This window comes from Siniperca chuatsi, linkage group LG18, assembly GCF_020085105.1.
Source record: "Siniperca chuatsi isolate FFG_IHB_CAS linkage group LG18, ASM2008510v1, whole genome shotgun sequence".
Classification (NCBI taxonomy): Eukaryota; Metazoa; Chordata; class Actinopteri; order Centrarchiformes; family Sinipercidae; genus Siniperca; species Siniperca chuatsi.
In genome coordinates this window covers 10,703,924-10,719,589 of record NC_058059.1, presented here as the reverse complement: position 1 = coordinate 10,719,589, position 15,666 = coordinate 10,703,924, and the positions used below count along the sequence as shown (strand labels likewise).

At 38.0% G+C, this 15,666-nt stretch overlaps 1 protein-coding gene across 4 annotated transcripts in view; it reads right to left on the bottom strand.

Annotated features, from left to right (window-relative positions):
- The window catches only part of eng (endoglin), a 41,220-nt gene that overhangs the window by 4,152 nt on the left and 21,402 nt on the right, over positions 1 to 15,666 (bottom strand). For 3 of the 4 annotated variants that reach the window (XM_044173269.1, XM_044173270.1, XM_044173271.1), the window contains exons 4-13: positions 14,776 to 14,889; positions 9,683 to 9,860; positions 6,179 to 6,356; positions 5,977 to 6,079; positions 5,636 to 5,831; positions 5,039 to 5,187; positions 4,462 to 4,692; positions 4,171 to 4,237; positions 173 to 283; positions 31 to 78 (exon numbers count right to left, since the gene is read on the bottom strand). In XM_044173269.1, coding sequence (XP_044029204.1) covers positions 31 to 78; positions 173 to 283; positions 4,171 to 4,237; positions 4,462 to 4,692; positions 5,039 to 5,187; positions 5,636 to 5,831; positions 5,977 to 6,079; positions 6,179 to 6,356; positions 9,683 to 9,860; positions 14,776 to 14,889 — 1,375 coding nt within the window. The other variant, XM_044173272.1, reaches the window with a different exon arrangement.

Sequence of the window (15,666 nt, the reverse complement as noted above, 5' to 3'; positions counted from 1 at the left end):
ACTAATAAAAAGAAAAGACATATTCCTTACCAGGAAGATTTGCTGCAGTTGAGCGAATGTCCAGTCCAGTTGGGTACCCTGAATCAAGCGGAATGTGACAATTTCAAATCCAGACAAATCAATTCAGATCTATATTCAACCAGAAACATTATATCGTTAGTCATACATTTACCTGTTTTAATTTTGATAAACCACAGTGCTCCAATAAGTAATACTCCAATCAGGAACCCTCCAAATGCAATGCCCAGAACACCAGGTAGGCCAAATTCAAAGCATGGTGGGGCTGAAACATATACATGAAAAAACAATGTATGCAAGTTTCAGTTCAACAACAGCAATCACAACAACCACAAGTTAAAACCGATGGTTACCGATCATGCCAACACAGTATGAAAATAAATTAGCAGAGACTTGAAATGTTGTTGATATACAGTAGGTCATCAGTCACAGTGAACATTCTCATATCGTTTTGTATCTTTGTCACACTGATATTATTTTCATGTGATGATGCAGTTGCAAGTTGTCGATGCAACAGAGGTGAGATATTATGGTGTATTTCAAATATTTCCCAGAGATATATAATATAATATGTTTCACTTGGGTAACAGCAAACATTTCAAGGATTTCAGTGACCCGATCCAATTGGCTGATTTCTCCAGAGAACCCTAGCAAACAAGAAGTCAAAGTACCGGTTGCTGGCACCAAATTTTCTTGCAGATTAACAGAACACCCAATAAGTAACTGTACTAATGTGTCTAGTGAATACTAGTTATTTAGGCAAAATAACTTTGAATTCAAGAGTTTCTTGGCATGCACCAATAAAGGTGTGTTTTTTAAAACAGTTCTGCTTTCAACTACATAACCATGACAAAAAAACAGATGACTATATGTTTACTGTGATAGAATGATCCCTTGCAAGTTTTTGAGTCTCTACAGTTGATTTTCATCCTGGCATGAGCTGAAACCAACAGTTGCCTCAAAGGTAAATTTAAAGATTGATGGTATAGATTCTAAAACAACTAACAGTAATGTAAAAAATGTGTGATTTGTACAAGCTACAGTATGGTCCTTTAACAATACTCTTTCTCCACTTCTAGTTATCATGACAACACAAGCAAAGCCCATGCAATAAATATAAGTTATTACTTTGGCAGGGTTAGACCTCAACCTAACTGAAATAAAAAAGTAAATTTGTGCTTTATCATTTTCTCTGTTCTAATTTAATGATACAAATTTCAATTTACACTCAAGTTTGGCATTGATGATGTTCTTTGAGCAAGCTGTGTGCTGACTTCCCCCACACAACGTGCTTCACTGCTAACAAACTTAATAGAAAATATAAAACTCTTAGCCTGCAGCAATAAAAAATAATTTTCCCTCAAATCAGCTCTGAAAAAGTAAGAAAAGAGGCAAACAGTAAAACTCACTCAAGCCTCTGACATACAGTACTGTGGCACAGACATACTGTACTAGCCTGGCAAGGCCATCCCAAAGTTTTGCTTCACTCATTGTTGTCTGTCAAGGCCACGAATGGATTACCTCGAGACATGTCATTTCAAAAAGGCTGTACAATAGATCATTGACGGTTTTCCCCTTCATTTAGATGTCACCTTAAACTCTTCCAAAACTGGTTGCACTGGGCAATTATTGATCTTTGCTTGCAATTTTAAAGCTGAAAAAACATGCCAGATGTTCTTAAATCCTTGCACTACTTTCCACCAAGATCAGTTTTCAAATTTTATTTTTATTTTTTTGATATAGAAAGCAGTTTGGGAATTTAAAAAGTTATAATTATGATCTAAACTTTGACTGCTTCAGTATGCTCTGTATCTGACTTAAATTTTGTAGGAATGTAGTGTGGCTCTGCAAGGCTACACACACGCGCGCGCACACACACACACACACACACACACACACACACACACACACACACAAAACACACATAGCCAGGGTGTGCATGCTATGTGTTGCATATTAAGAAAATAGTGTGCAAACACATGCTTTTCATTCTCTTCTTCTTCTGCTACCTGTAGAGATCCTCACAAGTGTCCAGAACATTTGGAAGAAACTAATCATCACCTTTGCACGAGTTTCTCTCACCTGCCTCTGCTGCCTCCTGCCTCATGCCTCCTGGTGGAATGTGCTAGGCTAAGAACTATACTGGGCTTCATACATTACAGCTCTCCTTTCCTGAAGTACATTAAAGAGAGGACATGAAGGACAGAAGACAGCGGGTTTGTTTTGTGGAAACTTGCCACCACTCTGTGCATCGTGTGTATTTGAATAATTGTTGCATGTAGTGCATAAGCCTCTGCAGTGAGCCTAGATGAACTTAATGCTGATATCAGAACATACATTTCAACTGAACTGCATGGACATTATTGTACATGTGACTCCATAAGGTTTCATTTAATTTTTGAAATTAAAATGAAGACTACATAAAATATTATCATGTTGATATTTGATTAAACAATACCAAATGTCAGCTGAATTAAATATGACCCAGAGCACTGAAACAGTGACATCTTGTGGGAATTTGGGCCGACTGCATCCCAGACAGCCAACCCAGTTTTGTTGATCTGTCAGATAGCAACATTCCTTGACCCCGAATGGGCTAGAAACATCACAGCAACTCAAGCAGGCTTTCTCTTGCTGTGTTAGTTTGTATAAGTAAGGTTTTGACAGCAAAGCTGAATAAACAGGAACAGGAAGCAGATGCTCCAGTGCAGGTGGAGAGAAGGAGACAGACAGCAGACCTGTGCCGTGACTCCCTGGAGCCCTCTGTATGAAAACTACCAAATAGGAATGATTGCTGAATGGAGCACTCAGCCCTGCCCAGTGAACGCTCGCAACAGAATGCAGTCTACTAGAGCCTGCTGATGTAACCCTTGTATCTCTGACACTGGCTAATGAATGGAACCACATAAACAGACCTACCAAACCAGCATGTTCCTTTACACCTACTTCCATTCCTGTATTTCAGTAGGTCCAAGTCTCCAGAAAAACATTTCTAATTATGTAAGTTAAAGCAAAACAGCAAAGAGGAGGACAAACAGCACACAGGAAAGCATGGATGAATAGTTTAGTCAGTTTCTCCAACACATACAGTATGCCTTTATCTTTCTCCTCTAGAAGGAAACAGTGGATAAAGGAAGCTTAAGGAATAAACAAATCCATTCAGTTTTACGAAAGAAGTCTGACAAACTCCAATTTATCCCCCATTTAATCAACATCTACGTCCTTGTCTTTTTGCTTGGAAATGGAATAATTTGAAATTTCCTAGAAATTAATCATCTGTCTATTCTTTCTTTGAAGAACGAGATCTTTCCTTGTTTGAGTCAACTGTGTTGAATGGTCCAACAATAGCACAAGGCCCAGTGGATGTGTTTGGACAGCAGCACAGTCAGACCCCCTTGGAAACACAAAGGATTTTACCCCCCTCCCCAGAGGGCCATTACTTCTGATTGTGGCCACAAGGTCAGCCTGCAGACCTTCCTAAAGGACGAGGCCCTGCCCCTCAACCCCTTACTGGCTTCACTGCATATCCTGAGTTCACTGCTATGACAACCGCCCGCACAGCATTTGTTGTGCTCTGAAAGCAACAATAGAAATGAAAGTTATAGCAGCATGCAGCAATTAACTGGCCGAGCACAAGACTAGCAATTAAGTCCTGAGGGCAAAAAAGGAAATCTAAAAGTTTTTCAGTTTAAAAGCATCTGAGATTGATCTGACAGTTTATTGTTAGAGAATTAAATGTGAAACACCCATCTTCATAGTAAGGGTCTTATAACTATAAAATAATATGTGATCTATAAATAATCTACCGCATGTTGTATTCGACTTTTTCAAATTTTGTGTTTTTTCTTTCGGGAAAGTCAGTTTTAGAGCAGAAAAAGAAGAAGGAAAATCAGCAAAACCAATAGACTTGGGCCTAGTCGCCTAACAACAACTTTTTGTTGGATTTGTGTGTAGATACAATAATTCTGAATAGAAATCATTTGTTTTATTTAGAAGTGAAGACAAGAGCACTGGATGTAGAAGATCATAGAAATACTGGAGAAGACTGTATGTGAAAAAAACATGATAAAGAATATGAATACAAATCTGGTACAATGAATTGGACTCAAAAATGTTAACTGATCCATATTTTGGAGTTTAAACTAAACTCACTTGGTGGTTGCAGACACGGCTGGGTAACCTCCAGATTCCCCTTCGCAATTCCTCCATCTCCACATTTCTAGTGAGGTTGTGAAATAAAAAAAAACGTATCAACAAAACCCTAAAGCAAACAAAAACCCAACCAAAGAAAAGTAGTAACACAGGTTAGATTTTCTTAATGCAGAACGATTGAGCTGTCAAACATATTTAAATTACTTTGCACATTTTAATGTAAGATTTTATTTATGAATAAAAGCACTTTCATTTGACATGGTTTATTTCAAATAACTGATAAACTCCTACCTCACTGTAGCAAAGTTTGACGGCACATTCCAGGTCCCATGTGGTGGATGTCACCTCTTGGACCTGATCTAAGGAAAAGCTGAGTCGGGTGCTGTTGGGACAAGAATTTAAGGAGCAGGCCTCTGGCATGAAGGGCAGCTCTTTCACTACAGGGCATGAGCCTTTGGTGCGCACAAAGCAGCTGATCACCTTGATGGTCAAGACAATGTCCCCAAAAGTGTGCCCTGAAATCTACAGCAAACAGAGAAAAGGTCAAATAAACTTCAACAGAATGGGAAAAGCACAAGAATCTGTCAAATGGGCATCAGCTGAGTATGGCAAGGTATTACATATGCAATGAGTATAAAGCTGTGAGTCTTAATAGTTGTGTTTCAAAAGGAAATACAGTGTCGTACATAAGTGCAATAAAGTGATTTTGGAATGTTCGGGACAGAGACCAATATTATATATTAGCTGCTGGTAAACAACAAACCTTTTTACTGCCATTCTACATAATCCACTGTATATTTAGCTATTTATGAACAGGACTTAAGTAAGGAGACGTGAAGTACAGGTAAGAGGGTGAATGATGTCTTACCTCTGCATAAATTCTCTTGTTACTCTGCACCTTGGTGTTAGGGTCCAGGGGAGAACGGTAGTCTGGGGAGGTGTATAGCTGCATAAACAGAGGCATCTGATGTGGGGCATTAGTTGTGGGATTGACCGCTTCTGGTACTGTTTCTGTAACTGAGAGAGAAATGGCTAAAATTAAAAAAGATCAACAAAAGATGAACCGTATCCACCCATTTCATCACTGTTAATGTACTTTCTTGAATTTCTACTGGACTTAATACAGATAGTTGTCCTTTCCTGTGCACACTATGCTAAAGCTTTTAGGATTTAACAAAAATTATTATATTGAAAACTTAAAAAAACTCAAAAGGGTCATTCAAATTGCATCATACAACATTGTGTATGTTAAATAATATAGTGAATGTGATAATGATAATGATGATGGTGAATATTACTTTTACTATTATTAAAGCAGTCATTTTCCTCCTAATTTCTCATCTCACTGCTGACATTGTGTAACATGAGTTATGTGTGGGCTTTGGCTTTTTGCAGTGCTCCATCTACTCTCTTTGTAGAAAATGCCTGACAGTTGAAAACAAATTTTTACCTTTTATAGTCTTACCTTCAGGGTTGTCTTTTTTTCCAAGAACCAGTAACACCAAAGAGTCCTCTGGTCTGAGTTCAGTATAGCTGGTGAAAGTACTGGCTTTAAAATGATCTAAAGCCTTCCTTTGCACATCTTCCGCATAGTCACTGTTCAGTGTAAACAAAGGGGTGACTCTGTGTGTGATGGTGGGCAGCAGGATGTCATTGTTAGACTGCAGAAAGACAAGACGAGTTCAAATAAATCAGTAATGACTTAGAGACATTTTTGAAGGTATGGGAAAGCTGATTATGTGTAAGAAATTATTTAACACTGTCTATGTGCTATAACTACTGGAGTGTGTATGTGTGTAAGCTTACACCAAAGTGGGTGTGTTGTGGGTTGACAAAGGTCCATGTGGTCCCCTGAGGGCCTCTCAGGAACACACTGATCTTCTTAGTGTCCACACGAAGTGATACATTGCTGCAACATGAAAAATTCCAAAATTACAAGAGAAATTTTGCCAACAAAGATAACAAAACAATACATACGATGCTATGTCTTGTGAATCTCAAGGTTTACCGAATGCTGGCATTCTCTGGGATGTTTATGATATGAAGCTCAGCTTCATCACCGGGGTTCTGTTGCTGTGGGAAGCAAGATTTGAACGAAGCCAAGGGTGCTGCTTCAATCTTCATAAAATGCTTCTCTGATGCATCTTCATTTTTAAGTATGCAGTCATGAGAGTCAGGTTTGGTTCCTGTAAAACCAGAAATATTACTTTTCCATCATTGTTCATTCATTGTTTGCAAAACAGAAATGACATTCCAGTGGAAATTATAAGTAATAAAATTATTTCAGCATGCATAATCCCATATAATAAAGAACTCAACAGCTCCAAAAAATGGACTGCCAGCACTTCTGTTGAAATACTTAATTATGGCTGTGGGTTAGTGGATGCAATAAGCAATAAGCAATTACAATTAAAACCTATTTTTTATATTTATTTAATAGGGTAGTTTTACTGAGACTGATGCTCTGAGAGACTATTTCCATTCAGTGTGGCTGGTAGCAGAACACTGAACACAGTTTACAATGTTTTTCGTGGTAGCCAGCACTGGGGAGCCATAGCCCAGTCTGCAACAGAAGACCAGACTGCTGGGGCGCATTAGCACCTTGCCTTCCCCGCTATGGAAGATCCACTATGCTCAGCTTTTGACCAAGTAATGGTGACGGATGATTTACAGGTGCACCCTGGTACAGTGCTAAAATTGCTGTGCACTATGCTGGAAATGGGGGTTTTCCCACAGCACCTCATATAGTCTCATCAGTATATGAGTGTTTGGAACATACTGAGCACATGGATGTGAAGACAGTAGAAAAGAAGTGGATTATGCTACAGGAGTTTTTTGAGATTTTTTTTTCACTAGAATTTTTTACCATTAGAGTACATTGAGAGTTGAATTCCTCCTTGCACAGAGACAATTACCAGCTTTTAACAACATCCTTCAAGCCTACAGGGGCTAAGTATTTGCTACTAGAATGATTTTGAGTGCAGTATCACTTCAAGCCACTTTTAGTTTCTATGTCCTGACTCCTGACTGGCTTGTAGCTGGGCAACTAGAATTTAAAATCTTCCTTAACGTTGCTTAACACACCTCTTTTGCACTATCAATGGCATGACCTGAATTTCAAGAGACATTGAGACATTCAAGAAATCTGAAGGACATGTACATATTTTCTTCTCAGTCAGCCTTCAACTTGGCAACACACTGTTGTGTAGTCATTGCACAGACTTTTCAAACGCCTACGACAAGGCCTATGCAAGTTCACCTAACACCCCATTACAGACTGAGGGATACAAGAAAATAGTGATGTAATTTGTTCCACTACTTGTGTAATTTTAATGCCCTTGTGGACTATGAATCAGTAAAAACACTAGCTGGAACTGGTGGCTGAAAACACAGCATTCACAATTTAATCAACACATTTAAAATGGGAAAAGAGTACTATCCCAGACGGGAATGTTAACCAGTCCCTACTGTAACACCCTATAGTTGATAGACCTGGAGAAGGACAGACAATCATAAAGAGAGAGATTAAAACTTAATTCATCCAAAATACTGTAAAAGACACTAGATATAAAAGCAGCTGCCACTATTCCAGCATCACCACAGTTTACTTCCATGTCAGAGAACTGCTTTGGCTCAGACCGCCTTAAGGAGGCTTTGTTAGGAAATAATTGTGCTTGCCCTGAGCATCCCACTGCTACTTCTGCTGGCAATAGCAGCCAGTAATATTCTTAATGTCCAGCCTTTGCTCAGCCTTGAAAGCTCATAGTGCTTCTGTGCCTTCATCTTCATCGGTGGCCATTTGTCCACAGCTTCCCTTTCCAAATGTTTTGTCATATGCAATGACGTCCTGTCAACACTGAGAATGTTGAGCTTAGCCACCAGCACTTTACTCTACCCAAGCTAAAGATTTGCACTGACTACTGACTAATGACAAACTTGTCAATATACAGGTTTCAAACGTGCAGCATTATAAGAGGTTTACTGAGCTTTAAAATCAGTTGTAGTGCTGCTTATTTTGGTATATACAGTACAAAACATTTTTTTTGGTTGCAAACTCAAAGCTCCGCATGCTTGGTGCTCCATATATGTTAATGGTAAAATAAATACAACTTTTTCGAGGTAGTTTTGTTTAAGTCTACGCAGATCTACTGGTTATTAAATTCTGTTTTGCTGCTGTTATTGCTCATGCTGTTGTTTAGCTCACTGTTGTATATGATAAAATATTAGTAGGTACACAGAGCATTCCCCTGGAAATCCGTAAGACTTAGAATGAACATATAAAATGCAAATTTAACTTGTCAGTCTCGTAGAAATACATGGTCAGGAGGCATTTTCTAAACAATACAACAAGGCTGGAATGACAGCCCCACACACATGTTAGAGTGATAGTTTTAAGATTTATCAAATTATTTTTTAATAGAGCAGAAGAGCTCTCTTCAAGTGTTTTGAAGGGTTGCTTCCACTTGGAAAAGATAGATAGGATTTTTAGAATTGTATTCAGTATCTTAAGTATACAGAATTCTGACACAGTTGTATAGTAGCCTGTATATTCCCTCATTGGTTTAAGATGCCTTTTGTAGGAGAATGGCCCACACACAAAAGATTCCAAATATTAAAACGGCATGGGTTCTGGTTCTGTATGTAACGCAGCTTTGGGGGAAGATGTTATTGTCACTCTCTCAGTTAACTCTGTACATAGTCATCATCTGATCTGGTTTGAAAACAAAAAATGTTCAAAGCAACATATTTAATTTCTTTTTATTTGGTTGAAAAATCTGTCCATGTTGCACTCAAGTGTAGTTTTGAGGTCCTCTGGCTTGTTTTCCTACAAACTGACATGGGCACATTGGAAATTAATGTGTTGATGACATAGTAATGTCAGTAATAGTTACATAGTAATGAGTAAAAGACTTTCTTTCTATTACAATTAAAATGTAAAAATCAAAAAAGCAGGGTAGAAAATGCAGGCATTGCTTTTTTAATGCAACATGGTCTTCATCACAGCATAGTGTTTTCTCAGTGATTTCATCAGAAAGGCTTTTTATACACACTTAAGATAAGAGGAGGTTAGTAGGCAGAGAGAGAGCTCTGGAAACAACACTGCATCTATCCTTGATTATCGTACTGCAGACTCGCTGCTGAGTTATGTAAGTTGGAGCTGTATGTTGTGCCGACTGTAATTACTTTGCTCTCTCGAGCACCAAAAATATTGTTTTAGACCAAACAAAGATGCAGATTGCATATTCCAGATAAAAACAGACAGTGTCAAGGTTGATAAATCTGAAACACTTTTAAGCAGGCAGAAAGTCCTTTACGGTATTGCGGCAATTTGATGGAATCCTATAATGCTGTCTCACATGCATCCTCATTTCATATGTTGCCATATTACCAGCCCTTGTAATTGACTGTCTCCAAACTGGCAAATACAGCCCACAGGTTAATTAGTAGGAGAAACCCTGTTAGTGTTAAAATTATGTTAAAATATCAGCCAGGTTACACAAATAATTCTCACCTTTTGTTCCTGTCGATGTGATTTTTTTCAGTTTTCGGATTGTAGTGAATGAAGTCACACCCCCAAATTTCTGTCTTGCCCACTTGACCAGCTCCTCATCTTGAGTGGGGAAGTCTTGCTTGTGGACATTGTTGGGATGTTCATTCCCATGTAAGACAATTGTGGAATCATTGTTGATCTAGAAATAGAGGCCAAGTCATGCCAATTAGTTTCATTAAATACTATTTTTAGAAAGAACACAGTCCTAAACGGCATGAGTCTGTTTGTTACCCATTGCTACAATAACAGAACTGATTGAGTCATGTTTATATTTATTTATATTTACCTTCTGTCTGCTCACATTTTACCATATCATCCCTCTCATTCTCCTCTATTACTTTTTCTTACCCTCCACCCAACTTTCCCTCTATTCTCTGAGCAGGGTCCTGTTAAAAAGAAATGTTTATTATGGTTAAGTGTCCACAAGCCTAGTTGCACAACCCTGTTGGAGCCATGGTCTTTCCTTTGCTTCCTGAGTGGGGCCAGGAAATGGGAACTTTTTTAGCTTTGTGCGTCACCACAGTCGGCTGGAATCTGGCTCCATACAAGGTATAAATATATACATCCATCCCATCGACTAGACACGGCTGTTTCCCCGTCTGGGCCAATGGGAAATAATGGAGTTTACATTAAGCTTTGCATGAATAAGAAAGCAGGGGAAAGCGTTGGGAATAGAAGAGTGGAGATTGTCTGCAGTAGACAGTCAGACATATGTAAAAATGCATAACAATTCAAGAAAGAAAACATGTCTTTCAGTTTTATTTTGGGCTTAACCCTCAATGGATTTTTTTCTGTCTGATTCTTTTTGTCCTTCTCTTCTTCAGCGGTCCAAAGACTGAAATAAAAAATAAAGTGCTGTATAAGTACTGCACCCCTTCTTTTTGTAAACATTTATGCCCACTGACACTTGAGAACAGTTCATTTTGCTGAAGGAAATCTTTTCTTCCAAGTGAAATTTTGACCTCAAGTTGAGCTGCATACAGTATGATGGGCCACCGTATTGTATTTCATGTTTCAATGTGCTTTTCATGCTTTGTTTTAATTATTTCATTAATTTATTTTTTAGCTTTAAAATGCACAACACATGGACAATGTGATACATACTTACTGGATTCTGACTCAACAATTATTCAGCTTCTTTATTCTCATCAGTGTTTTCATCATTCATCATAAAGGACCAGTGTGTAGGATTTAGTGGCTTCTAGCAATGAGGTTGCTGATTGCAACCAACTGAATACCCCTTGCCTCACTCTCCCCTTCCAAGCGTGTAGGAGAACCTACGGTGGCTGCGAAACTCACAAAAAATGCGAACCAGTGTTTGGTTTGTCTGTTCTGGACATAGACTGTATAAAAGAAGTGGACGAAGCCTCCAGGTCTGAAAAGTGAAGCCAATGTGGAAGTGCCTTAAACCTGCATTCTTTCTAATGGCCAACAGGGGGCAACTCCAAAAAGAAGTCAGATTGTATGAGAAAATGACCCTACTTCTCACTTGATTTATTACCTCAGTAAACATTTTCCTAATGCGTTTATGGTCTAGTTTAGTCTTAGTTAAGTCTTCTTCAATACAGCATGATTACATGATTGTAAATTATGGTCACATTTAGAGTAAAATAGATGATAAAGCAGGGTATGCTTTAGGGCATGGCTACTTTGTTATTGACAAGTCACTACCACGGCAACCTGTCAATCAGGATAGAGGCGTAGCAATGCGTATCCCTCCCCAGCTCTACCCTCTCTTCCAAATATGGTCACTTCTGGTTCCAAAAAACCAAGATAGCGACAGCCAAAATGCCAAAATTCAAAACGGTAGTCCACAAACCAATGGGTGACATCACGGTGCATGCGTCCACTTCTTTTATGCAGTCTATGGTTCCGGACTACTGTAGAAACATGGCACTCCCTCTGTAGATATAAAGGGCTCATTCTAAGGTAATGAAAACACAACAATTCTTATTTTCAGGTGTTTATACACTAATGAAAACATTCTTATGAATATTATATTCCATTTCTGCAATATTCTGCCAATAGATCCCCTAAATCTTACACACTGATCCTTTAACCACATAGTGCAACTACCATACAGATGGATATTTGGACTAGGCAACAAATGTTTTACATAGCATTTCAGCAAAATTAGAAAATGAAAATTAATGAAATGAAAATTTTGAAAATACAAGAGGGGTGGTGTGCCGAGTTATTTTCTGTAAATCATCCTATTAATGTTTATCAAGTATGAGTATGCTTGTTTAAATAATAAAAATCCCTCTCGTGACCTGTCTAGCATGTGTGACTATGTGTGTGTGTGTGTGTGTGTGTGTGTGTGTGTGTCCTTGCGTCACAAAGCGAGACGAATAAAAATGTTAAAAGTAAGCCTGGGGGAGTCATTGGTCTTTCTACATGAATATTTAATTGAAGCGAGATCAAAAATAGCGTAAAGGGAAACTGCAAAAATAACAAAGGGAAAACGAGTCACGAAAGAAACAGGCAGACAGGGAAGGCCTGAAAAGACGGACGGGAAGCAAGAGGGAAATAACAATAGCATAATTTTAATGATTACAGTGGAATTTAACTCAGATTAGTCTCTGTGAAATCTGTTTGATATTTTGCAGACTCACCCAAAGATGCTTGGAGAGAAAAGTGCATCTACAGGATAGGATTCTTTCCCCTCAGTCTGCCTTGGGATGGATGTATGAGTTTTAGATGCTGGTGATCTATTTAATAGTTACTGCATAATGTGTGAGATGTAGTCAAAAACCTGCTTTCGCAACTAACAAACTGTTAAATGATAAACTGAAAAAGTTATGAAGACTCACAAGAACCACAAAAATTTTGCTGTCCCTGTGTGTTTTTTTTTAACAACCCTGTGTACTCAGGTCAGCTTTTGGAGGCCAACAAGAGCTGTGATTGTGACACTGTGCCAAGCTGTCAGGCTGGTGACGTGCTTTGTCAGACGCAGAACAGATGCTGTTTTTCTTACATTGCAATCTGCAGTAAAACACTATTATCCCCCAGTGATACTGCTCATCCCACGAAAACATCCCGTAGTCACAGGCAATGTTGTCCAGGCTCTTGACAGGACATGATACAGGATGTGGTATCACACTGCTGTCAGCATATCACTAACTGATGACATTCCTGTAAACATTTCATCATAGTGATTGGTCAGCTGTGATTTTTACTTTATAGGTGTTAGCCTGCTCTATATCTGCTAATAATTTACAATACTGCTGACCATTTTTCAAGCATATCGTAGTTTTTAAAACATTTTGCCTTTCTTTTAGTTTCAATTCATGCCAGTATGAAAGTACATTGACATATAGGTTATGAACATAGTAAACATCAATTCCTCTTTACTTGTTTGCCAATATTAAATTATTTTTGTGTGTTAAAGCGGTTAAAAAGAGAAGGTTCTGAAAAGTCTTCCAAGTGATGCATTCATGTGCGGGAGAAAGGCTCTGACATGTGAGAGTCAGCTGCCAAACAGCTTTGCACATATGAACTATTTAATCATAACCTCAAACATGGAAAACAAACAACTAGCTATAACTTAATGATAGAGACTGTGAATTTAGGAGCTTCTTATGTTTTAAAGTGTTCCTAAGACAAAAATCCAAGATTGCACAATGAGAAGTTTGTGGAGAGAAATAAAGCAGATAAAATGTTCACTGCGATTCTTCCTTTCAAGGAAGTTTCAAATCTCAATTCAATCATCATGCTGAAAAGAACACATTAATCAGTGTACAAACGTAAACTTCAACAAAGGAAACTGACACTGAAAACCAAAATCTGCAATATGGAGTATATAGACACAATGTAAAAAAAGAGGACAAATGCTGAAACTGCTTCACTGACCGATATGCTTTGGAAAATGTTCAGCAATAATGTAACCTAATGTATAGATGTAGTTGGGTACTTTAACACCTGGAGATGCTTCATGGTTTAAATATTGGTTTAATCAAAGTTATTATAATTTTCCATGAGGATAAGGTTCCGTATCTACAGAAACTGTTGTTCCATGTCTCAACCACAACTGAAACTAATCAATGTTTTTCATTAAAGAAAGCGGTGTTTCATCAGTAACATATTTAGAATGAATCCAGTTTGAGGCAATGTCATTTATTTGGACACCTCAGTCCTTTTTAATATAATTTCCTGTTTGCAACAGGCTATTTAGTTTGGTGATAAAAGACTGCAATATATTCTAAGAAAACTTTTCTGTTAAAACCAAAATTTAAGGACTCAGTGGTTTGTTTCAGTAACATTTTTGTGTTTGATTCACCTTTTAGGTTCATCACCAATGGCAATTTAAATACCAAAATAGTTTGACTCGCTACTATAACCAAAGTCTGTCAACCGCTGCACTTGGTCCACAAAAAAACATTATTATTCCTCCATTTAATTAGACACTCTAGCAGCTGTGGCCTCCCTACATTTAATCAACAGATATAATCTGAGGACAGTGTATAAAAGTCAGAATCTCCAATTTCATTGGAACATTAATTCTACAGCCGATGCCATCAGCCCCTCTCGTTGCTGGCCACTCTAAAACTTCTCTCACTGATTTTATAGTGTGGATAATAAAAACATAAAAACACAAACTGCCTCGTACAGAGCAGCCACTGGGGGAATAGCTATGGAAAACCAACATGGTTCACTGTCTCTCTTAACAGGCCCAGAGAGCAGCACAGCTGTGGCAGTTTGACTGTATGTTAAACAGCTGGCACTAGACAGCAGTTAAGTACATCTGGAGAAATTTGAAAATTATACAATACTGAAAAAATAACCACTTACACTGGTGTCCCCACAATCTGTTAGTGTTCCATGATTAGTTAGTACTTGTTAAACAATCTATTGTATCAATAGCAAGCTGAGTAATGGAATCATATACAGCCAGAGTAACACATGAGAGAAATTTAGTGGTACGTCGCATGATCAGCATTTTATATTCCCTTCACAAGTGCTCTGCATACATCAACCCATCCTGCACCCAGAAAAATGCTAGGTGTGAGCACAGCCTGAATGTTGACATAGGAAAACAAAGCGACATTACTCACATAAACATTAACGTCTGCGTTGAGTTTGCATAGACAGTAGGCCGTTTCTGACGATGTGAGGATAAGGTTCATTGGCTTGGCGTTGGTCATCTCGAGAGAGAAAATCTTGGAATCCTGAGAGGAAACAAAAGCAAAACATTTGTTACTTGAAAACAGAAATTGGCATATTCCAATTCAGTTACTTATAAAATAATCCCAATGTACTATATTTCCTTTAACTTTAAACTGTACATTTAAATATTTACAGTGTCAGTTTTTTAGCTTCAAATTCAGTACTGCTTAAGCATGTTAATGAGTTAACAACCTCCAATTATGTGTGAAAGCAAAAGAGTTTGGAGTTTATGATTGTGTTGCAGGCAGATAAAATTTGGCAGTGGTGTGAATTTCCAGGTGGAACACTGGGACTGATTGGGAACTAGGGCCAGAACCAAGAAATGGCATAAATATTCACTCACACTATGAAGCCATTCATATGGGTACTACTTTGCTGCCTATAATGAGTTTGGTAAGTGTACCATGCTGAGTTTGTGCTATACAAACAAAGCAGTACAATCAAAAAACAAAAAAGCTTTATGAAATGTTTCAAGTACTTCAAGCAATGCCTCTTGCTCCTATTACATAAATGTTAACTGGGTTATCATACAGCCCAGTGTAGGGATACATTTATCTGTGCAGTCTTGTCAACTGGAAGCACATGACAGGTTCCATTAAAATGTAATATTTTGCTGAGATTCATTCACTTTACTGCCTAAGATTAAAAATATAAAACATTATAACTATGTGATTTAAGCATGTTAGAGTTAACAAAATGAACAGTAATTATGACCTTTTTGCAAAGAATCAAATTCTGCCAATATGCTGACTTCAAGCCAGCATTTGTTTTCTGTGTAA